The sequence below is a fragment of the Calonectris borealis genome, chromosome W, assembly GCF_964195595.1.
Source record: "Calonectris borealis chromosome W, bCalBor7.hap1.2, whole genome shotgun sequence".
Lineage (NCBI taxonomy): Eukaryota > Metazoa > Chordata > Aves > Procellariiformes > Procellariidae > Calonectris > Calonectris borealis.
The window spans coordinates 5163999-5188452 of record NC_134351.1 but is presented as its reverse complement, the minus strand read 5'-3'; the positions used below and the strand labels follow the sequence as shown (position 1 = coordinate 5188452).

The 24454-nt window shown below is 44.1% G+C and overlaps 2 protein-coding genes across 12 annotated transcripts in view; one reads left to right on the top strand and one right to left on the bottom strand.

The window, feature by feature from the left end:
- Positions 1–185: 185 nt before the first annotated feature.
- Positions 186–7986, bottom strand: LOC142074723 (ATP synthase F(1) complex subunit alpha, mitochondrial). The gene is made up of 12 exons (XM_075135564.1): positions 7809–7986; positions 6698–6776; positions 5423–5592; positions 4436–4609; positions 4189–4355; positions 3895–4043; positions 2782–2933; positions 2427–2651; positions 2212–2319; positions 1506–1650; positions 1135–1285; positions 186–399 (listed from the first exon to the last, which is right to left on the bottom strand). Exons 1-12 carry the CDS (start codon positions 7866–7868, stop codon positions 318–320), a joined length of 1662 nt encoding a protein of 553 aa, XP_074991665.1. The 5' UTR covers positions 7869–7986; the 3' UTR covers positions 186–317.
- Positions 7987–9457: 1471 nt separating this feature from the next.
- The window catches only part of LOC142074722 (protein ARK2N), a 67259-nt gene continuing 52262 nt past the window's right edge, over positions 9458–24454 (top strand). For 4 of the 11 annotated variants that reach the window (XM_075135549.1, XM_075135551.1, XM_075135550.1 and 1 more), the window contains exons 1-8: positions 9512–9585; positions 10919–11093; positions 11697–11832; positions 12876–13010; positions 13987–14110; positions 14903–14968; positions 16708–16779; positions 18687–18734. In XM_075135549.1, the coding sequence (XP_074991650.1) occupies positions 9517–9585; positions 10919–11093; positions 11697–11832; positions 12876–13010; positions 13987–14110; positions 14903–14968; positions 16708–16779; positions 18687–18734 (825 nt within the window). In that variant the 5' untranslated portion in view covers positions 9512–9516. Of the gene's footprint in view, positions 9586–9939; positions 9961–10918; positions 11094–11696; positions 11833–12875; positions 13040–13086; positions 13378–13986; positions 14111–14902; positions 14969–16707; positions 16780–18686; positions 18735–19761; positions 24421–24454 lie in introns of those variants that run through there. The other 7 variants (XM_075135563.1, XM_075135562.1, XM_075135557.1 and 4 more) reach the window with 7 other exon arrangements.

Genomic DNA, 24454 nt, shown 5'->3' with positions numbered 1-24454 from the left:
GAACTGCAGTCTTAGCCACAGAATCCAACTGCTGCCCCGACACGTTCTTGTAAGAGGAGTTTGATCCACCCAAGTTACGATGCCCCCTGATCTTCCAGAGTTCCTTTAGCAAGCGTGTCCAGGGGAGTTTAACTCTGGGGTTTTAAAGGCATGTGTTGCTCAAGCAGCAATAATTTAGAACAGAATTTTCCTTTTCACATGGAAACTTTTATTCTCATTGAGATCTGTACATTCAAGTCGCGCATACTTTTAAGTCTTTGATGGAGCTGGAGCATGGGATCACGACAACAGCCTGGTCTGTTTGAAGAGTTAAGAGTTTATGCCTCGAAAGTAGCCAGGAAACTTGTGACTATTTCCTTCAACTTAGCTTCTGTCTGGTCAGAGATCTTTCCTTCGGTCCTGTTGGAAGAGTTTAGTTAAACTTCTGATGCAGAAATAGACATATGGTCAATCCCTGACTAAGGCAAAGAAAAATTTTACAATGAACCTTCCAATTTCTAACAAAATTAGGAGATGAATTAACACATTTCTGTTTGATGCATGAAGCTATACCGCTGAAACTAACATAACATCCCTTCTCCTAAAAAAGTTAGTCCTGTTTAAGAACGAAGGTTTGTCAACAAATACTTTCAAAATAGCTGTAACGTAATTCAACAAGGCTCTGTCTTCTGTAGAGCTATGCCTCAGAGGTGGAAGGCACGCGATCCGACTCATGACAAAACAAGCTAGGACCAGGTTGCAGGACAGGACTACGGAAACACTCGATCCCCAACAGTCTACACTCAGCGGCGGGGAAGGCCATGAGCAGCACTGAATCCGCAGTGCTGTAATAGCTTAAAGCTATCAAAAATATGGGAATTACTAATTAAGTGATTTCAGTATCAGATTAGGAGGGGTGTTCAAGTAGGTTCATTTTAAGCATCAGCTGGATTTCCTAAGTAAAAACTGGAGACAAGAAGCAGAGCACTGGACAGTGCAAGGACAGCAGGAAGGCTGATTTAACCTCCAGTTCTGGTAGAGGCAGCTTAGGGCCTGATGTTCTAGGATACGCAAAATTAACAGTTCAGTGACCACTATCTGCATACCAGCCATCAAGTCGATACCCTTGGGATGAAGTAAGATAAATCATCATACCTGATCGTGGAGAGGAGGGCCTGGTGCTGGCTCAGTACATGAGCTAGGAAAGCACTCTCAAATTTAGTGATTTTGCTGGGCTCCAGCTTGTCCAAGTGACCTCTGACACCAGCATAGATGACTGCAACCTGTTCCTCAATAGCCATGGGAACTGCAGAAAAGAAAGCATTCATGTCATTGGTAACTCTTACATCAGGAGACATCAGTACTACAGACTCCTCCTTTGAAGATCAACTGCACGTACACAACATGGTTCAAATAAATCTACATTCACCATGTCCACAGAATGTCTTAATGCTGCCACAAAGACCAGCCTTGTTGGCACACGACACTAATGGGAAATGCAGACTTGATACGTCCAAGACACTCACCGTACTGTCCTTGTTTGAGAAGCTCTGTCAGACGCACACCACGGTTCAGCAGCTGTTGTGTGGCAGCATCCAGATCAGACCCAAACTGAGCAAAGGCAGCTACTTCACGATACTGAGCCAATTCCAGCTTCATGGTACCTGCCACCTAGATCACAAGATGCAGGAAACACTGAGTGTGACCAGTTTTTAAATCAATCTAGTAGTTTGCAGGTTATCTTCAGCTGACAGTTGTCACAAGTCAGCTTTGCCTTGCATACCAGTCACGTGAATCTCAAGATTCTGACAGATGATTATATGCATTTCTAAAAATCCCACCATCTGCTTGGCCTTTTAACATGAGCATGCTATTCCTCCCTACAATGGGCACAGCTGATATTAAACCTCTCTAATTCCATATCTCTGGATTAAAAGAAGTGTGGGGCTAAGAGAGCATTCTCTATTTCTAGTTAGATCAGTACCCAGTTCAGCATACTGAAACTTAACAGTCCTACATCTTTATGCAGATACTACTTTCATTCCCTCCCCCCTCCAGTAGGCAACAGAAATATCAAAGAGATCCCCAAAGTTTGTTCTTTTATAATTTCATAATGCTAAGGAATCCAAAGCTTTACTCCCTCTCTATTCACAACTCTTTAGAGTGAAATGATTGGAAAGCCTACACACTACTCGTCTTTAGTGAGAGGAGGAGCAGCAGTTTCATGCTTACCTGCTTCATAGCCCGGGTCTGAGCAGCAGAACCTACACGGGACACAGACAGACCAACATTGATGGCTGGACGGATACCTTTGTAGAACAACTCGGTTTCCAAGAAGATCTGTAGGAGAAAATTGTTTTATTATCTCGGTGAGACGCCTGGAAGCCTCCTCAGAGACCTGCCAGTAAGTTACACAGAAGTACTGGCATGTGAAGAAGATGTCCTACCTGTCCATCAGTGATAGAGATGACATTGGTTGGAATGTAAGCAGACACATCACCAGCCTGAGTTTCAATGACAGGCAAGGCAGTCAGAGAGCCACCTCCAAAGGAATCGTTCATTTTGGCTGCTCTCTCCAGCAGGCGAGAGTGCAGGTAGAACACATCACCTGGGTAGGCTTCACGACCGGGTGGACGACGCAGCAGCAGAGACATCTGACGATAGGCAACAGCCTGTGTGGTATAAAGAAAGCTCTCAGACTTCAGTAGCTCATTTAAAATTTTGAATTTCTAAACCTGATGTGATCTTACAGCTACAACCACCAATGCTAGACTATGAGGCCTAGGAACAATGTTTCCTGACCTGTTTGGATAAGTCATCATAGATGATTAACGCATGTTTTCCATTGTCTCTGAAGTATTCCCCCATGGAGCAGCCTGAATAGGGAGCCAGATACTGAAGGGGTGCTGCATCGGATGCTGTGGCAGACACCACAATAGTGTACTTCATGGCATCTGGAAAGAATCGGAGACACACACCACTGAGTATATTACCTCATCATGGCCATAACCAGCAAATACAACACGCCTGTGAAGTACTAGTTGCTGAAGCAAGCCCAGGCAGCATCACCACATTGTTACAGGAAAGAACACTGCACTAGATTAACACGTGCATTAGCTCAACTAACTCAAGAAGTTCCAAGAGCAAGGTCATGGCAGCTAATGTCTAACACTTGCAGACTTCTTTCCCATTTAAAATTAAGTTTAAACTTTCACTAAGACACACTTCGGTTCTAGAAATAACTCAGCCTGAAAGTCCATGGCTTCCCAGCTGCTGCAAGGAGATACTACCCTTTGTTTCATAGTCCCAAATTATTGTCATTAAAATGTGGGGTTTTTTTTTCCTGCTAGGTATGACTCTGCTTGATGAGCAGGCAAGAGGTAAAGTGCCTGATCTCTTTCAAGCTCTGTTACATATGCAGCCTTGGTCAACAAGATCACTGTTTTTGAAAGGATGCTACCATTTAATCCCTTACGTTTGGGCAGTAAAGTCTATGTTTAGGCAGTAAAGTCTCTCTACTAAACTTGCAGCTGTCATTCACACTGACTTGCATACATACGAAACAAATGCCAAGTCCATAAATACTGGCAGGCCGTAGCTTGTCACCAGGCCTGCCTGACTGCCAAGAGGAAGCTCTCAACTCTGCTGAAAAAAAATACAGGCTGACTTTTCCAGAAGCAATTCAGCAATTTTGGGGCCACATACTAGTCTTCTAATGCGATGTAGCAAAAAGGAGATTCCCCCCCTCCCCCCCCCCGATACCTAGAAAGATTTTTAGTCCAGAAAAGCAAGTAGTTCACTCATTTAATAAGAAAAGAATTCTGTCCATACTCGCAGCTAGAAGTCACAGTAGTATTCAGCATTATAATGAGAACAGGATGTCACTAGTTGCCAGGCTCAACCAAAAATCTGTACCTGCATCAGTGAGCCTCTTCACCAGCTGAGCAACAGTAGATCTCTTCTGGCCAATTGCAACATAGATACAGTACAACTTCTTTTTCTCATCTGTTCCATCATTAAATCGTTTCTGGTTGATTATTGTGTCAATTGCAATTGAAGTTTTCCTGTGTAACACAGAGGTTGGTAAGTTAAGCTGCCTACGGTTCTGCCAATCTCTACACAGTTCTGTGTTCAGCTTTGTACATCGGCACACACTGTACTCGTGTCTCTCTTTAAGGAAAGATTTTTAGCTTTGGCAATTTAACTTACCCGGTCTGCCTGTCACCAATGATCAGCTCACGCTGGCCACGACCAATTGGCACCAAGCTGTCCACAGCCTTAATACCAGTCTGCATAGGTTCACGCACAGAGATTCTGGGAATGATCCCAGGGGCCTTTAAGCCAACTCTTCTACGTGTCTTAGATGTAATAGGACCCTTAAAAGAGAGGAATAAACCTGCTGCAGTCTGTATCACATAGATGTAAGCAGAGGTAGTAAACACCTAGTTACACTTACCTTCCCATCAATTGGATTGCCCAGGGCATCTACAACGCGGCCCAGCAGCTCCTCCCCAACTGGAACATCCACAATGGCACCAGTCCTCTTCACAACATCCCCTTCCTTGATCAGTCTGTCGTTACCAAACACGACAACACCAACATTGTCGGGCTCCAAATTCAAGGACATACCCTAGGACAAAGATCACATTTTCCTGAGAAAACCCATACCGACATTCACGAAAATTTTGACAGTTTAATACTGATGTGATTATTCTACAGTATAGAACGTCCAACATAATCCACCTCAATCTTATTTGTAACAATAGTCAATGTTCTGCTTTTATATACCATGCATGTGTGTTCTTCCATACCAATTAGAGAACCTGCCTAAGCCTTCAGCTCACTACATAATTATACTTGCAGCAGTCTAGCATTCAGTCATGTATCTCTCCAAAAAGGACAGAAAGGATAAGCAGGGTTCAAACACAACATTTCTCTCTTACCTAGGAATTGGTCAAGGGAAAAGTATTGGCTTCTTCTCTGCCTAAGGCGAGTTAGGTCACTAAAATACTGGAAGAGCTGTTGCAGTACTCTCGGAACAGACAGCTTTTTAACTCTAGTCTACTTCTAGGACTATAAGAAGTCAGCAAACCGCACACTGTATTGGAGCAGAGAAGCTACTATTCAACAGTAAACCGACAAGCCAGCCTGAAACTAAAGAAAATGAAATCCAATGCCAGATTAGTTCTTATACTTCCTAGACGAAGATAAATAAAGTTCAAATGTTGGCCAAGAACCAGATACTGATACTGAAAGCACAGTGTCACAAATTCAAAGAATATTTGCTTTTTGTAGTATTATTTCAACTAGTTACTATGTATTAAAATTGCAATGAAGTCTGTAAAAGGTCCATACGGGTACCTCCAAGCATAGTCTCATGTTCTGCTTAAAAAAGACTTCTTTATATTTCTAGGCTAAACAAACTGCTTTAGTGGAAGCTTACCTTCAGTCCAGAGGAGAATTCAACCATTTCTTCTGCTTGGACATTTCTTAGGCCGTACACACGGGCAATACCATCACCAATCGAGAGCACACGGCCAGTCTCCTCAAGTTCAGCAGAGGTGTCAGCTCCCAAAATACGTTCCTCAAGAATAGAGGATACCTCAGCAGTACCTGAAAAGAGACATTTGCAACCAGATTTAGCACATTAAGGCACAGTATGAATTCAGTAAGCTTGTCTTGAATTCACAAGCCAAGGTACCCTTTCTCAGGTATGCCACAAGGTCTAGCAAGCACCACTCTTCCTTACATAGGATGCATAAGATAAATAACAGCTTCCGTTTTCACAGCGAATAAAAGCAGCTTCAACTCATTCGTTACGAGCCAGCTTCAATCAAAACATTTATGGCTGTTTAGTTATCCTTCATTATGCCCTACACTATTAGCACTCTCTCCTCCTAGAAAGCAATTAAATTAAATAATTAGCCTTAGCTCAGAAAGAACAGACATGCTAGCTCTGCTTGTAGAGCATTTACTTAGACTGGAGGCATCAAAACACCCCGTCAACTGATTTGTAATCCAAGATCCAAATATATTTAAAGGAACTCAATACATTTAAGGAGCAAGTTGTTCGATACAAGCTATAAAAATGTATTCTCCATCTTCCTCAAATTCGTTTGGCAGCATACCTCCAACAACTTTTTATTTCCTCAGCTAGGAAGCAGAAAATAACACTGTGAAACTGTTATTTCCTAATAATACCTTTAATCACCCTAAACCACTTCAAAAATTGTACATGAACCACTACCAAAAATACAGCTATGCAGTGCCGCTGCCTTCTCTAAACACTAAGATGCTGGCAGCAAAAAAGTTATACTCAAGGACACAAGGTCAAACCCAGGCAGGCCTGGGAAAGTGATCCGTTCCCTCATACTGTTACAAACAAGACAGGAAACTGGAATTTGAGGCATTTTTTCAAATAATTCTGCAGGAGTTGAAGACTGAATTGAATCCTCATGAAGCAGGTAAGCTGTGTAAGCCAACTGACATGTGACCACTCCTTTGGTTTGGGCATAATTTGAATAGTTATTAAAGTGAAGTCTCCTTCATGTGACTATGTAACAGATAGTTCACTGTTAAATACTGTCAGTACATAAATGTCCTCAAGTGTTTGTCAACTGACACACGCCCCCCTCACACTCCATATTCAAATTCTTTCTTAAGTGATAGCGCAAGTTCTTAAACCGCTCTCTTATATGAAGACCTTTCTCACACTCACCAGTCTTCTGAAAGCATGTTTTGGAGGCATGGATGTTTCTTGTAGCAACAAATGCTGCACCCAGGGTGTTTCTGGAAATCTAAAATAAGTAATTGTTTCAGTAACAGTGAGATTTCCTCAATCATTCAAAAAAAATGTTAAGAGATAACATACTGAAATTTTTGATCATGAGCTTATACATTTAATGTGTCTCAGTTTTGGGTTGAGCTTCACAGCACTCCATTCACAAGCTGTAGTTATGGAACCAAGTCCAGCACTACTAAGCAAGGACAGATGCTAAAGGAGATTGCTCTAAATTACTCGCTGCATTTTTCTGCATTGCACTGATGTCACCATCACAGCACCGCAGCAGCTCCCAAAGCAACACCTCCTCTCGTTTGCCACCTTTGCGCTGAACATCAAAAGCTTTTTCAAAAGAAACCAGTGCACCCCTCATGATTCCACAAAAGGGAGAAATAAGATTGTTTCTTCTAGTGGTTGACCTTTCTAAGAAAAATCTAACTGCAGAATTTCTGAAGTATGCCTAGAACATATACGGTAGCATAAACGAAAAAAAAAAAAAAGATCTGTGATAATGAATGCATTAGAAGATTATAATCCTACATCCCAAGCAAAGCTCCCAGTGTAGCCGCATGCAGCGTTAATGCTATTTCTCTGAAAGCCTGGGCAGGCCTCTCCTCCGTTCACCTTCACAAGGGACACCAGCTGGGAGCGGATCCTGACAGATCTTTGCACCCTCCCTCTCCCCACAAACACAGGGGAAAAACTGCCACCTAGCAAAGCCTCGCAGCTCTAATCCCTAGCCCTGACTGGGATCTAGCAGCTTTCAGACATTAACCTGAACCCCAGCAGCGCCAATCCGCATCCCCGGGGAAGGACACACCGACCCCTAGACGGCCCCCCCCCCCCAGGTGAGGGCACCCCCGCTCTTCAGCAGGGGCTCGGTCCCCGCTGGCACCCAGCGCTGAAGTGAGCCCCACACACACACCCCTCCCCAGACTCCTGAGGGCGGGAGGCCGCGGCCCCTCAATGTCACCGCGGCCCCCAAGATGGCGGCGGCGCCCGCCCCCCCCCCGCCCCGCTCGCTCCAGAGAGGAGAGGGCGCGCTCACCAGGCCGGCCTGCCGCGGCAGGGAGCGGGCGAGGGCGGCAGCCACGCGGGCGGAGAGCATGGCGGCGGCGGGCGGCGGCTCCTCGGGAGAAGACTGAAGCAAACGGGAGGCGGCTGCCGGCCCCTCGCTCTCTCCACAAAATGGCGGTAGCGCGCTCCGCCCCTTTTGGCGGCGAGGCCACGCCAACGGCGCGGGGCGGGGCGCGGCCCCTCAGGCGTCGTGGCGCCTTCTCCCTCCCTGCCGTTCTGAGCGATGAGGGAATATTTAAATATATATATAAAAAATAATTAAAAAAAACGAAACGGGGCTTTTAGAAAAATACCCCGTTGCGGTAGGTGCCCTTGAAATGGCCCTCGGCGGGCGGAAGGGGCGGAGAGCCGCGGCGGGGCGGGGCTGGGGGGCATGAGGTGGGCAGGGGCCGGTGCGAGGCGCGGGAGGCCGGGGTGTGAGGGATGTAGGGCGGCCTGGGGCGGGGGAAGGTTGGGGGGTGCCCCCCCGATTTTTGGGAGCGGGGGGTGCTCGCATCTCGCCTGCGCTCTGGAAATGAGTAAAAGGGATGCGATGTGCAGTGCCGTGGTGGTTTTCTTACTACAGAGGGGCTTAAATTTTCTAGCCAGTTTGCTGATAATACGTGAAACTTGAAAGCTGACCCTACAGAGGTGACGATGACAGGATAGCGGCATCGCAAGTGGAGGAGAACCTCACTGCCAGAGGCGGTTGTGCTTATGGCGTGCAGGGGTCTCTCCCTTGTCGTGATCCGTCTGCCAAGGCCTAACCCTGCGGGGACAGCGCACTTCGCAATGAGTCCCGTATGTGAGACGTAGGATTTAGTCCGCTGGGGAAAAAGTGGCGAAACTCAGGCAGGCGCAGTGTGATCGTGTCCCCGTGGCAGTCCGGAGAGGTTAGTAAGGCGCAGATCCCAGCAGGCCTTTCTGGGAATTGAAAAGGTTAAGTGAAAAATCCTCCACCATTTTGGCATGTGTTGTATCAAACGTGATGCCTCAGCAACATTTCTCATGCTGATTGTTTCAGTAATCGCTTCAAATTCTGTAAAGCTGCCTGAAAAAAATGACACTGATTTAAATAGCCCATTTAAGTCTTATGTATTTGCACTTTTTCTATATTGCTACAGAAAGGTGGCTCCTTGATAATTGTTTAAAGGGTTTGACTCAGAAAATGCATTTTCATGGCGTATTTTCTAATAAGAAGCACAGCCTTTATATGAATTTACGTAAGCAGTGATATACAAGCTATTCAAATTTCAGTTTTTACCCTTTAACTTAAAAATATGATTTATGCCTTTTTGATGAAGGGCTTTATATGCCTTTAGTTGTAATTTGACTTATGATATACATGAAACGTACAAAATGTTGTAATCAAAAACCGAAATCCCCTCACGTTATCTTGCTGATTCAAGACTATTTTCTTAGAAGTATTGCATACAGGGAAGAAGCAAATTCTTCTGAAACATTTAGAGCATTTAAATCCACTTTGGGAAAAGCGTTCACCGCAGCTTGTGAATTGAACTGGCTTTTTTTATTATTGTCTCTGTGTTTCAAGAATTTAAAACTGGGAAACTGGGTCCCGTTGGCCGGGTGGGTTCTCACGCCCCGAACTACAAGTCCCATCAGGCCCCGCGGCGCGGCGGCCGCGCGCGGGGGAAGCCGGGACGGAGGCGGGAGGCTCGAGGCGGCGGGAGGCCGCCGCCATGGAGGAGAAGCTGCAGCGGGTAACGGTGGGGCCGGGACGGGGCTCTCACGGTGCGGGGTTTGTGAAGGTGGCTCCATCCTCCGGCTCCCCCTCGCCCGCCCGGGGGCTCCTCCTCCCCGCCGGCCCGGCCCAGGGCCTGGTGGGGGGCACCGGGTGGGGCGGGCGCTGGCCCCGTTGCGTTATCGGAGGCCTCGTCCTGCTCTCCCGAGAGCGTCTCTTTCAGCCCTTGCAGGCGAGGCACCCGGGTGGTTGCGCTGAAGGCTTTGCTGGGCCCTGGCAGCCGTCGCTGCTTGGCTGGCGCTCGGTGTGCGCAGTTTAAGAGTAGAAACGAGCCCGGGTCGTTTTCTTGCCCCTTTAAACGTTGGGGACACGCAGGACGTGGTCGCTGGGTGGGTTTTGCAGCAGGAAAGTCTGTGTTCCTTCATTCTCTGCTACCCACTAGGTAACAGCCCGAGCTTGCTGACCTTGAAGTATAAGTTCACAGCTGGTTTTAAAATGGGTGCCTGAAGTTTTTGCATTTCAAATCATTGTCCCTACAGAAAGTGGCAGAAAGATGCAATTCATCCTTTGATCGTGAACTTGGCGTTTTTGCAGTATTAGAGTTTTCATCTACGTAGAGCTAGTGCTGTTTGCTTCTAAGGGCTTGATTTCTCCCCCGCATAGTTCAGGGTGATGTTTGCTGTGTGCAGTGTGTGTAGCTGAGATGCTGGTATGGTAGAAGCATAAAGAAGGACATGCTAGAAGGAAGGGTCTTTTAAAGTTATAAGATTGCGTCCTTTTCCATCAGATTGCTTAGATAGATTTAGGCAAGAATTTGCTACCTCAGTGTTGAACTTCCATGTGTTCAATTATTATCAGTTATAATCTAATCTTTCAGTGCCCCCGTGAGAGCACTGCGTTAATCTCTCTCCTATTTCTTCTTTTCAATGGTAGAAATTGTGCTCTGCAGTGCTCATGCCTGCACACTATAGTAACCCTTTCTCCCCCGCTAGCCTGTGAGACTGTTCCCGGTGATCGTGGTTTGGGCAGTTTTATCCCAGGCTGCTTTAATGCAGTTTTTACCAGCTGCCCAAGTAACCATTTAACATCTCTCGGATCATTAGTGTGTCTGTAGCAAATGGGTCATGTGAATAAAAAGATAAAATTTTATCACCTGGAGATGAGCAGGTGTCCAGAGAAATGAGGGAGATTAAAAGGGAAATGGTTTTCTAAACTTCAGAGAGTGTTTGAAAAAGAGACGAAGGAAGCTGTCTCCCCTTTTTCCACCCATGCCTCGACTGATGTAGTAGGAGTTATTCTTCAGGAACGCAGAGCTTGCAGCACTTTACATTTCTCACATCTGTCAGCTGTTTTCTGTTGTTTCACTTTACTGTTTACTCTTTTTTTCCTTTCCCTGGCAGGTTACTTTATGGCTAAAGAAAATATACGGGAATCAGCCTATTCCCCAGTACGAAGTGAATGCAAGGACAGTTGATATCTTGTATGAGCTTGCAGAATGCAATGAAGCCAGAGACAGGGATGTTTCTTTGCTGATAGAGGACATGAAGCAGCAGGCAACAGAATACGAAGCAGAAGGTGAGTTTGAAGCTCCAGTTCTCCGTTCCATCAAAGTTAGTTTTCCTTAGTGACCCTGAAGATTGTCTTTGTTAAAATCTTACAAACAAATATATATACACCAAAAAAAATATATAATTGGAATTAACTCAGCTTTTGTTCTGGTACAGCTTTTACTACAATGCATCCCATGCCTTCGTTTCAGCAAAATTTATGGTGACATAAGGTTTGTCAAGAGCAATTTTTTAAGCCATCTTGAGCAGGCTGTAAATATGGAAAAGCAGATTAATTGCTAAAACCTCCTAGCCTGCTGGGCTAAGTAGCACAGTATTGAAATATTGGCTGGATAGGCAGGGAAGCAACCCTACAGCTGATTTAAGAGTCTGAGCTGGTGCTAATCCACTGTTAAGGAAAGCGCTTGAGGAATCTGAAACAACAGTGAGGTGATTAAGTTATGCTCGAGCTGTCTAGAGTGAGTGTTTGATAATGTGGTTTTTTTGGAGCAAGTGAGTGGTTCAGGGGACCGTAATAAATTTTTAACACACGTGTTAGAGAGTCCCATCTAGGCCTTAAAAGAACAGTAATATAAAAAAGTTACTATTTTGGGTTGTATTTGTTTTCCAGCTAACTATCTACAGGGCCTTCTCGCAGAAAGCCTGGATCTTTCCCTATCCAGTCTGTCCAGCGAAGGTACCAGCTACCTGAATGTCCTGGTAAACAGCGCAATGACACTGGAAACGAAGGACACTTCTCTTGCCAGGTAATTCTTCCCACCGTGTATGAGGGGTGATGGTCTGTGCTGTTTCCCTCTGTTTTTTCAATTCAACAGTTTCAAAGTTGACTTTGACACCAGGAATCTTACTTGTCCAGCTTCTTTTGCACCCCTTGGGCAGCTTTGGAGGACACAGGAACCGAGCACAAAGCTCTAACTCTTGATTATCCCAGCAAAGGAAGTCTCTGAAGCCTGAGAGGTGCCTCGGCCACAGTTAAATCCCTCTTTTGCCCCTGTTTTTGTGGTCAGTGGCTGCAGGATGCTGCCACTCAGACCGTCATGCCAGGTAGCACAAGCTAGAGCAGGTTTCATACTGCTTAGGCAAGGACTGGGGAACGGTAACGGGTCCTTGTCTCGGCTCCTCTTTCTTCCCTCTCTTACCTGGCCTCAGTTAATGTAAGGAGATTTCTGTAACTCAGCCGCAGAGAAATGGCAGCTGTTAGTTTGCTCTTCCTGGGCCCCTCTCCCTAGCCTGGCTTTGACCCAGCAGGTTTGTGCTGAGCACTGGCAGTAAGGAAGGGCCAAAATCTGCCTTAGAATCCAATTTTTGTATGATGTTCGAGGGCTTGGCTCTTACAGCTCTTCTCCTGAGCTGGAGGGGCAAGCAGCTTTGAACCATTTGGGAAGAGGAAGAGACTGAAATACTGCTGGGCATGTCTTGGGGACGTGCGTTTTCAGGGACTGAATACTGTATTTCTGAAAGGCAATTTGGCAAGCCAGGAGTGGAGCATCTGATCGTGTCAAACCCAGTGGTTGTATTCACTAGAGTGCCAGGTCTTGTTCACTTCCTCCTACTGAGATTGCTGGGCCGTTTCCCCTTCCAGATGAAATCTGTGTTAGTTAAGGGAAGCAAATACCCTTAGTGACTTATTTTACTTTCCTCCTCTAAGGTAGCTGGCAGTTATCTGACGTATCGTAATATGAGAACAAAAAAAAAATAATTTGTGGAAAGCGTGGAGGAAATAATAATAATTCTGAATTTCAGAAGAGCTGACTGCTGAGCATTCCCACTGAATCTCTCTTTTCATCAGCTTCTTCTCTGCCATCAATGATATGACTTCGGAGCTGTATGCAACAGAATCAAAAAACAGAGAAATGGAACTGGAATTGACCAACATAAGGAAAAAACTAACTGCAGCGCTGATGCTGGAAAAGCGGTTACAGGAGTGAGTAATGGATGAGAAAAGGGAAAGATGTAAGCAATGCTGCCGATCCCTGCAATGTGGAACACTGGTTGTGATAACTAACAAGGATAACTGAATTTTCAGGGGTTTGACACATCTCTAATTGACAATATTTGGAATTATCTATCAAAAGCCACGTGTTATGGACACATTCAGTAATCAGAAGAGATTTGGGGTACCGTCAAACCCATTATTTTAAACCAAAAATGGTCTGCAAGCAGTTTTCAGATATGAGCTGGCATCTTCCGCCTTTGTCTGAGGTTGAAGGCAAACCTGATTTTCTTACCACATGTAGCGTGGGCTCTGTAGTCAGAGTGAGGGAGCCAGGCAAAACAAAAACTGTTCCCAGGTAAGAATTTCCTTTAACCAGTGTGTGGGAGACTTAAAAAAGAAAAATAATAAAAAAAAAAGATAATCAGTGTCAAGTCCATTTCTTAGAGGATGTAACCTGAAGTTACATCCAAGCCTAGCAGGATCAACCCCTGCCTTGAGTGGGGATTGGCCCACGTGATGTCCACAGCCCCCTTCCAGTCTAATTATTTTCTGGTTTTTGTCTTTTAAAGTAGTAATTGTGGCGCTGCTTGTAGCAAAGATACCAGACCTGTGTGCTTTGTGCAAGTTTGCCGTGACCGCTCTCGGTGATCTTAAGTTTAGCTTACGTAACAGGTCTCTAACTGAATTAGGGAATTATGCAGAAGAGTATCACTCTTTGCTTTTATGCAGATGGCTTTCCCCTTGGCCTTTTTTCTTCTCTGACCTTTGGGACTCTGGATGTAACAGCTGTGGATGTTTCCACTGGGAAATCTCACAGGGAAATGCAAGTTTTTCTCCATTCACTCCCTTCTCATGTTGATTGTATTACAAGGTTTAGCTTGAGCATAGATAGTGAAGCGGTATTTGTATACAGGTATCTCTTTGAATGTAAAAGTTTGTTTCTTTTTCTTTTTTTTTCCCTAAGGGATCTTAAAAAAACAGAGGAACTTCTGGAAGTGGAAAAGGCCAAAGCTGACAGCCGATCCCAGAACTTGAAGTTCCTGAAAGATAAATCTGAGGACTTAAAAATCAGGATCAAGGCTGCTGAGGTAGATGGAAGGAATTTTCTAACAAGACGTTGTGACGGGATGGCACAGTCATGGTTGGTCGGGCCCAAAATTGTAGTTACAGAGACATCCCGGGAGCTTCCTAAACTCCAGCACTGAGGACTCTTGGGCTAACAGGACAACATGTTACTACTCTTCAGTTGTTCCTGCTATATTCATGGTCTCTCCCCAGGACATCCTATGATAAATGCAAGGACACTTTCTCTTCTTTCACTGAGAACTGTATTAGCTCGGACTACCTCGTGCTTATTGTGAGGTACTGTCATATAAGAGTACACACAGCACCGGTAGAGCAGCTGATTCACTGAGGTAAATTGTATGTCAAAATTCTGAATATAGCCATTTTTTTAAATTAATGAATGATTAAACACAGAAGGCAGAAGTTGTACTGTCTTCTCCTTCACCTTTCCTACATGACAAAGGACATGTGAATGCTTTATTTAACACTTGGATGCTGTCCGATACCTTGACAAATTTGAGATGGAAAACGTTGTATTAGAGTTGATGACATTTTACTGAGAAGCCTCCTCCCAGCCTTGTCATGTGCTCTCTCTCAGTAGTTTTCTGGAAATACTTGTTATTCTTGATACAAATTTTAGTAGCAACTGATTTCATATACCAGCTATAGCTGTGGTTCAAATAGCACACATTTCTGTTGTTGACAAACTGCGTTCTTGTTTGCCTGTTTAGATCAAAACCCAGGGAAATGGTAAAATCTTCCTCCTCCCTGTTATATTTTGTGATCAGTATAAATGAACTCTTTCCTGTTTGTAGGAGCAGCTTGCTGCCACGGGGCTGGACCAGTCGCTGACACACGAGTCACTCGTGAGCCTGTCTGAGGTAGGTCTTTTGGCAAGACGGATGTTTCTACAGTGCTACAGACCAGGCTTGTTTGTTGGATGGTTTCAGGAAATGTAGTTTGCCATTTGGTTGCTGGAACAAATATTAATGGTAAAAAGAAGCACAAATAAAAATTCCGTAGACAGATACCTCTGGACCGGGGTATGTGGGATGGGTTTGTCTCTCCTAGAAACTGAGAAGCGTCTATGGGTGCTGAAGTGGTACCTTCTCTTCAGGGTTAGATGTGGGCTTGTTTTGGACTTGGGAAGAAGCTTTCCTTCTGGACTGATGGAGGGGAACAACTAGAATCTTTATTTTTTTTGTTGCCTTTTGGTTTTCCCTCTCTTCTCTTTCTGCCTTTGTAATTGGAAATGTAGCCTACTAGAGAATTTCTATGAAATAAATTCCCTGCCACTGAAAGCAAATTGGCAGCCCGTGATCTGCCTCCTCTCTCTGATCCGTGTTGTAAAGCGTGGATATTCTGTGGACTACATCCCGTTACGTGGCTGCCTGTGTACTGCAGTCACTAGATACAATGACCCAGGTGATTCTTTCTGATTTCTGTGAAATAAACCTGCTTTCAGGCACTTCTGAGCAAGGGGAGGAAGTCAAGTGAAGCCCAAATTCTGAACCACTGTGCTTTTTTCTTTTCTTGTGTCTTTAAACGTAACATTTTTGGCTGTATTATAAGCCCAGCAGGATAATTTGTTAAAGGAAAAAGCACGTTTCTTGAGTTACTAGCTATAGATTCTCTAGCTTTGTGCTTTGTACAGATGGAAGATGTATCTGTGTTGTTCAGTCTGCACTCACCACATGTTAATATTATTTGCTATTACTGTAATGAGAACTTAGTGTTTCTCCCCGTTTCTTTTGCTAGCTTTTCCTGCGTGCTAGTTAGGTTGAACGATGAAAATAGGTTTCCTGAGTTTTATGTTGTTGTTCTCATGAACCAGCGCTGGGTGGCAATCTTTACATTGCACAGTGTTTCAGAAGCATACTAACCAAAAATCATTTGCATTGGAATTTTACATGCAAAAAGTCACAGGCAATTTTCTAGACTTGTCGTCTTCTAGAACCTGAGCATAAGGGCAGGTCTGACTCCCTGACATTTCTGTATCTGCTTTGCCAAGAGCTCAGTGAATTGGGCAGCGCCAATGATTTTATCTTCAGAGTGTGTTTTTTTTACTTCAAGTTGATTATTTGAAAAGAGTGGAGGGCTGTGGAAGGTGCTCAATTTTCAGCCCCTTGTTAATAGAATAAGCAAAGCAGTACAAGTGTAAGGGGAGCCTTTTTGCTGCTGCATGTGCAAAACTGTTTTCACGCAGAAACGATAGGCGTGCGTATGTATCCCCTTCCTTGGGGCTCAGTTCTCTCTGTGGCCTACAGTGAGGTTGACAGTGAAAGTCCTCTGTCCGGTGGATTCTCATTTGAAATCCCCTCTCCTTTCAGGGAGGTGAGATCAGGTGGTTATACTGTAAGAAAAGATACCTGAAAATGTCTTCAGAACAAAGAAAAATTAACTGATACCTCTATGTAAAACTTGAACCGGGTTAGACTGACTGATAACTGAATGAATAGCCGATCTTTAGTTTTCCATGTGTTTTAAGAAGGATCATGAGAGCTCTCACTGATATCTGTGAATTCTGAAATGCTGTAGGTAATTGTGGATCTATTTCACTGATTTACATCACTTCTACAAGTAAGACTAAAGAATATAATCTGCTTTGCTCTGTTCACAGAAACTGGCTGGACTGCAGGAAGAAATTGTGCCTTTGAAGAAGAAATTGGAGTCCTACCTAGATTTAACTCCTGTAATTATTTTTTTCTACTGTTCTATTGTATTTGCCATCAGATTAATTTTAAAGGACTTCAGAACGTAAAGGATATTGTTGTGATGCTTTCAGTCGACAGGTAGTGGACAGTCCTACAGGTCTATTAATGGTATAAACAGGTGTTCTGTTTACTTAAACAGAAGGCTATCGATTTATTAACCAAAGCCAAGAAATTAAGTGTGCTTACCAGGCAAACTTTGTTATAACAAAATGCACAGATTTGTTGGGTAAGCTCAGTATCAAGGTGAATTAGCTAGAAATTAGACAAAGAAATGTGGAAGACAATATAATTCCTTAGTATAAAAATTTTTTTGAGATTTACCAATATATTAGCTATACATGTCATCAGGTTGTCAATATGGTGGACACAGCACATTGTGCAGAGGTTGGAGCTCTGAGCAAGATTTTAATGATTACGAAGAAATAGCCAAATGTACGTGGCGTCCCCTAAACAAGTACTCTAGTTCGTGTGAGTACTGGCTGCTCCGTCATTTTCTTTGATTTCTCTTGAGGGTGCTGGGTACTCAGCTCTGAAAACGCAGGTTTCTTATTTAGGTGACTAAATGGCAGCTTTGAAAGCCCCTGTCTGTGTATCTTTTTCTTCATTTTATATTTTGGCTATTGTCACCATCGGTCCCTGTGCTAGGAGTTACTATCAGACTGCCATGCGAAGCATCTGTTATAAAAAGGATTTTACTCTTTTCAAATTAGAACGCTTGTTACAAAAGATGGTTTCAGTTAAGGGTAGTTTTGCAAACAACTTTATAGTGGCTTAAACAAGTCATGGGTAAAGAGGGCTTTAGTCCATGAAACAGAAGGCCTTGGCTTTGTGTGACGTCTGTACATCACCACCTGTGATATTTGGGACCACTAAACCCAAGTATTTCCAATCTCCTTCGGAAGATTGCCATTGCTTTTACAGATAAGTATTAAGGACTTTTCTCTTTGTCATTCAGGAGAGAAGTAGCAAAAACTGGAGCGAATAGTTGAATGGGTTTTGGTTTTATTAAATCCAGTTGTGACTGGCTAGTTTACAGTTTTGTATTTGAGTTACCCGATATGGCCCCTGTTACCTCCTCATCTGAGCACCTCACAGCCTTTAATAGAGCTAACCTCAGACCCTTCTGTGTAAGAGATGAAAAAGATTTATTCCAGTTCTTATAAATGGGGCGTAGAGGTCCAGAGAAACAGACTTGTCCAAAATCACATAGAAACTCTGCGATTAATCACGTCCCTTGTATTAAGAACTAGGGACCTGTCTGCGGGGCCACACTTCTCTCCTCACCTCCTTAGCCCCTCCATTGAGTTCCTGCCTCTCTACATGTCTCCCTCATGCAACTACTGCTGTCTCCCTCCTAGACGAAAAGGGTGAAGGGAGAGGGTGGCACTGCTTCTCTTTTAAATCCGTCTTATTCCAAGAGGCAGCTGCCTCCTTTCCTCAAGCGAAACAGGCTGTTCAAGTAGGATTAGGTTCTCCAATTCCCCCCTCCCTCCCATCTTGCTGTCAGTGGAGACAGGGAGAGCCCCGATGCCTCGCTTCTAGTGCAGGCAGAAGGAGGAAGGAAGGTTTATCCTTGCAAGCTTATTGTGCTTTGAAAAGTTCATGCACGGATATGTTTAAAATCCAGTTCCTTGATCGGTATGTTTGGAAAATTGCTAAAAATTGGGGTTTTTTAGACTTTAGGCCATACCAGACTTTTAAAAAATATGTGATTGCCCAAACCAGACTGGTTTTAATGTCAGTACCTTTTGCATGTGAAGGATGTACACAAAACTGATTTCATTATCCCCGAATTCCCCGGCAGCACATCATTAGACTCTTGCAATGATGCAGGGACTCTGTTTCCAGCTGAAATATTGGTTTTTATGCCATTTTCTCTCATTAGAATCCTTCCCTTGCACGAGTGAAGATTGAAGAAGTAAAACGAGAACTGGTAAGAGTTTTTTATCTTTCACAGAGATTTAAATGAGTGCTGTCATTCCAAAACAAGCTATATCTATTAATTGGCTGTGGATTTATCTACCTCAGATTGTAGTCTTAATGATCTCCAGAGGGAAATTTTGCTCTGGTAAGGCAGAAGCCGTTCATATTGGTAGGAGGAACTGGTGGAGAAATGATATCTAAGCTATGAAGGCAGTTGGGCATAATGGTATCAGTGGGGATTAGGTATCTATATCCCTCTGGATTTTGTCTGCTTCACCTGTCAGAATGTTTATTCACTCAGCTGTGTTGCAGCTTATTGGTCTCACAACCTTCCTTGCTGCTCCTGCACTCTCAGAGGGCTCTAGGGCCCATATTTTATTTAACAGCTGCCTTGTAGACTGCAATGGGGACCTTCCCCTATAAAACATAATGCCCATTTCATCCATGCTTGTGTGATCTGCAGGTATGGTTGTTGGGAAACATTCATATAAAGCTGTTTGGGAAGTTCATACGTAGCTGTCCTGAGAGAGCTGGGCCACATTTGAGCATAAAACCTGTCTTTATTTCTTTGGGCTACTGTCTGCTTGCTCGTAGATAAAGCACAAGGTATTCAGTGATAAGCCTTAAAGCTGTGATCAAAAATCACAGCTATTTGAAAGTATTTTCTGCATTTTCAGATGGGACTGCTCAGGTTGGTAAGCCACTTGTTTTTGATTCAGAAATACAAGCTCACCTGAGGTTTTTATCAGGTCAGAATACTCACCTCTGGAGTGTACCTGTTCAGCTTGAAGGTGTCTAATATCACATTGGGGCACAGTATAAAGGCAACTGAGCTTGTTAGCCCGTCATTTGGAGATTTCTCTGTAGCTGTCTACAGAAACTACTGCCGTTTGCAGTAGTGAGACCTTTCAGTTCAATGCTTGGGTTAATCAGTGCTAATAATATCCCAAGGTTTGATCATTTAGATATGTTTGTCTAACAAGAACGTAAGAAAACTTTCATGGCCACTGATGCCTCTTGGTTTTCTCTCCCGCTAGAATGCCTTGGAGGCAGAGTTCTCAAAGCAGATTGATATGCTGACTCTTGAGATGCCAGAGCCCAGCAAACTCCAGTTCACCTGAAGTGGCCTGAGTGGAAGAAGATTTCCCTTCTACTGTCTATTTATTTGCACTAGTAAAACATTTTGGAATTCTTACTGTACTTCTGCAGCTTTCTGCCTTACTCTTCTTGCTGTTGGATGGCACACTTGTGACCTTCCAGCAAGCATGCTCATTTTTAGGGGTTCATGCAGCCTTGCATTTGTAAGCATCACCTATTTTTCATAAAATAACCCCTAAACTTACTGTTTTCTTCATCAGTTCTTTTTCCATATGTGATACACACCTGTAACTGGCCTCCAGATGGCACCTTCACCAGGAGATGTGCCTGTCGGGATTTGGTTGACCATTACCGCTTAGAATTGAACTGATCAGCAGTCTGGTTTTCTTCTTTTTCCCTGTCCAGGCTCTGGATTGTGTTTTTTCCTGGGGTCCTCTCTTTGGTGGTACAAGTATGGTGATGACATATACTAGATCATTGGCTTTTGCTCCCTGTTTTGTTTTCTTTCGTCATTTCAGGATTAGGGACACAATTTTTTTTCCGCTCATAGCATGTCTGATGTTGACCAAGTTTGTGAAGATGAATTCTAGACTCGTGCCTGGAGTGCTTCTTAGTTTGAGCATTTTCTTTAAACAGAAGTGAACAATTAAATTTCTCCTTAATGCCTTCAGCAGGGATTTGATATGTTAATCGAAGTGAACGATATGGAAATTGTGATCTAGGGCTCAGAATAGCAGTTCCCATTGCCTTCTAAAGCTCTGCAGCACCTGAGACAGCCCACAAAGGGGATTTTTTTTGTGTGTGTGTTGGCCGTCTCCCTTCATGGATTGAGTTCTGACTTGTTTCACGTGGGTCACAGTGTTGGCTTCACAGATCAGCAAATTGTACTGCTCACACAGGTGAGAGCAGCATCAGCCTCCTAAGGTTCTGTCGTTTCATTGTCATCTGAGAAAGTGGAAACCCGTGGCACTACCTGTAAGGCTTGCCCCTGTTCAAGGCTTTGAGAGATACTAGTCCACTGTTGACTACTTGTGGTTTCTCCTTACATTATAATAGAGCTAAGCAAATGAAAGTAGATAAATAGCTTTATGGATAGTGAAGTGGTAGCTTTAAAAACAAAACAGGGCTTTATAGTACAACCTTTCGAGGTCTGAAAATACATGAATATTTTTGCAGAACCGCTGTGGGATCTGATAATTTTGAACCTAGATTGTCCTTTCCAATTACACCTCAAATGTCATCTTCCAAAAGGATCCCTGGAGCCCTCCTCTTATTTCCATGCCACCACCACACCAGCCTTAAACATCCCCGCTTTTAAAAGTTGTTTTGTACTAAAGCCAAAAATCTGAAAATCTCTTGTGAACGGGTCAAAATCAAAATCTAGAAATAGTGGCAGCACCTAAGGACATCAAGCATGGACTGGGGCCCGTTTGTACTGGGCAATGTCCAGGCAAATAACAGTGGTGCTCTCGGTGGCAATTTGTAGCTACATCTGTTTGCAATTGGAGTTGCAAAAGATCACTGTAATGATTTAGCATGCTGTGCCTGTCCCCAGGAGCTGGTTACTTCACTGCAGAAATTGATTTCACTGATCTGCAGGAAGAGAGATTCTTTCTCTTGCTTCATGCCCTCCCGTGAAGCAACAGGATCATGAGATCTGTATCTGATTATGCTTAGGGTGTAGCTCTGATTTCTAAGAAGCCAGAAGCTCAGAATGACACTGGTGTCGGTAAAATGCCACAGCCTCTCGCCTTGTGACCACCTTGACCTCATTTCTTTCACTGTGATGGGGAAGAATTGAAGGACGTTGAGAGAGCCACTGCTCGCGGGAATCTTCGGCCTTGTCTTCCATACGCCGGAGGGAGCTGCTGTTTAGTTTCAGGTTTTTAAATCGAGATGTTAGGAAAGGGTTAGTTGCCTTAGTTTCATGGCTATTTATCTTCAATTCCTTATGGGCTAGAAAGAAGGCAAGAATCTGGAAAGAGCAAGAGCATAACTGATCTTTCCTGTTGTGGAAGGGGGAAGAAGTCATAGCCTTGAAAGGGATCAGAACGTAGCTGGGTAGACATCAGAGGGTGATTTAACAAGAAAGCCATTGTAAGGCACTGGAGGTCATGGCCTGACAATTAAGGAATCTTAATCATTGGAGGCTTTTAAGAGCAGATCAGAAATGCTTTGCTTAAGTGTTTACAATGCGAGGGAGCGTTGATTATGCTTTGGGATAGAAAGATGGATTAGATGAGGGCTTGAGGATGCTACCAGCCCTGCTTTTCAATGAGAGCCTCAAGACTGACTCAGCTAATGTTAGATGAAGGCTTTTTATCGCACAGGCGTAACCACGACTCAAGGCTTGGGAGGATTTCCCTGAACTGTGGCAGTCCCTTAGCACCACTTCATCGCGTAACACTGCACCAGTTGTGAAAGCTGGGGGGTGTTCTCCCCCTGCGCCTGCAGGGCAGCTGCACCGCTCCCCGGCTGCTGCTGCTTCACAGCATGTGCCGTGTCCCATTCATTGGCAAAGAGCCCGAATATAGACAGCGGCAGGGCCAGGCTGACTCAAGGGCTGTCCGAAGACAGCCACGTGTCGCTTCCCAGCATTGGAAACACAAGGAGAAAAAAAAATACTCAGCAGCTGTGCGCCACAGCTGAACCATCTGCAGCACACGCAACGTAAATCAGCAGCCAGTTGTCAGGTCCGACAATTTGGCTTTTGATGGGAACAAGGAAAGTCAAAGAAACGAGATTTACGCAGCCAGCAGACCGTCAGTGAGGTTTCTCAGCTCTTCAGTTACGCGTTTGCAGGGGCAGAGTGCCTTGCAGGGAGATGTCCTTCCTCGCTGCTGGTATTTTGGGGCGGTCCAGCTTTTCCAGCGCGGGGATGGGATGCCGGCACAGGAACGCCTCGCAGGGGTCTTGCTGAGACAGGAGTGCGCCAGCCTGAGTGCTTGGCTGAGAAAATGTTTGATTTTGGGCTTCACCCTCTGCCCTGGCAGCTGTTGAGTGTTTCCACGGAGGTCACAGCGGGTGGTGAGGAGCTCTGCGGCAGCCTGGAGGGAGGCTGCCAGCTGGACCCCTCGGCTGTTGTGTATTATGAAATAATCACCCAACTGAGAATGACACGAATGCCTGGAGAGGCCTCCCTGCTTCAGCCTCACTTCAGATTACATCAGTTGCTCTGCTCTGAACCCCCAGCCTGATTTTTGGAGGCACCTGTCTGTTAACACCTGCAAGCTGAGAGCAGCTGTGCTGGCTGGGAGCTTCGCGTGGGGCTCGGGGGCAGCTGCCCACAGGGTGGCACGTCACGGGGGCTGCAGCTGGAGCCAGGCTGAGCTGCAGATCCCTTGGTTTTACGGACAAAGTACAAAAGATGCGCACGCTTTATCACCGTGCGCTCAATTCCTCTTCCTGGAAAATGTAAGGATCCAAATTCCATCTGGGGAAAAAAAAAAAAGGAATTGAAATTATGCGCTAGACGTGAAAACCAGTGGTCAACCTCAAGTGTAAACTTATATATGTTTTACCACAAAGTGACATACTGGTCTTATCAGGCCAATGTGCAAAATAATAACTGCTTTAGGAAAAAAATTAGTATTCACCCCCAAATTAGCTAGCGAATAGGGATTTAGTTTAAAGGAAACATTTAGGTACTAGAACCAGAATAATAAATGCTAGACAAATGCAAAATACACGAGGCAAATTTAAGACTACTGAGCTGAAATATGTATCTATTTACTCAAAATGCATTGAATCAAAAGATGTGATGGAATCTCTTTTGGCTTTATATTTCATCTAGTGCTATAGAAATATTCTATTTGTTGCAACGTTTCATTATGGTTGCTTTTCAATCTGACTGAAACTATTCAAAATTTTTTTCATTCATATCAATCCTTTTGTAGATATAGAATATTAATATGGGACTTTGTGATTAGATATAATTTAAAAAAATATTAAAATAGTTTCAAGATTTATTTTAAAAGTAAGTTTGTTGCATTTTGTACCGTCTCCAGTAAAACTCTGGAGCTCCAAATACTCTTTTGATATTCAATTCTGGTTTGGGTACTTGCAAGCAAAAAATGCTATGTGTCAAATTTCAAGTGTACTTAAGATTTTAATTACATCTAGTACTGAATAGGTCTTACAGGCCTGGGAAAGATATTGTATTTCTGAGCTATTCTTTGAATTTTTAAATTACAGGGTCAGCAGTGAAACAATAGTAATGCTGGCCCGTGCGGCCTTGCATGCTGCAAGAAAACCTTCAGTTTGTTTCCGAGTACGCAGTTGCTGTTAGTAACTTCAAGAGGCTTTAGAAACATTTTTCATTTTCTTATACGCTCACTTCATTAAAAAATTTCAGTACCAGGCTGGAAGGATTTCTGCTTCTCCAATTCAGAAACATTTGTTCTGCAAAGAAAACCCCACAAGCGAGTAAGCAGAGGCTTTACCAATAAGCGTGTGTTTAAAGTAAAACTTGTGGTTCCTTCTCTCTTCGCTGGGTAGGGAGGATACAGCGCTGCCTCCATCTGCCTTGAAGTCATTCAGCATTACACCATCCTTCCTGAACCATGTAATCTCTGGTAAAAAAAAAAAACAACCAACAACTCCAAAACTACAACCTAATCTACTAAATGCTTC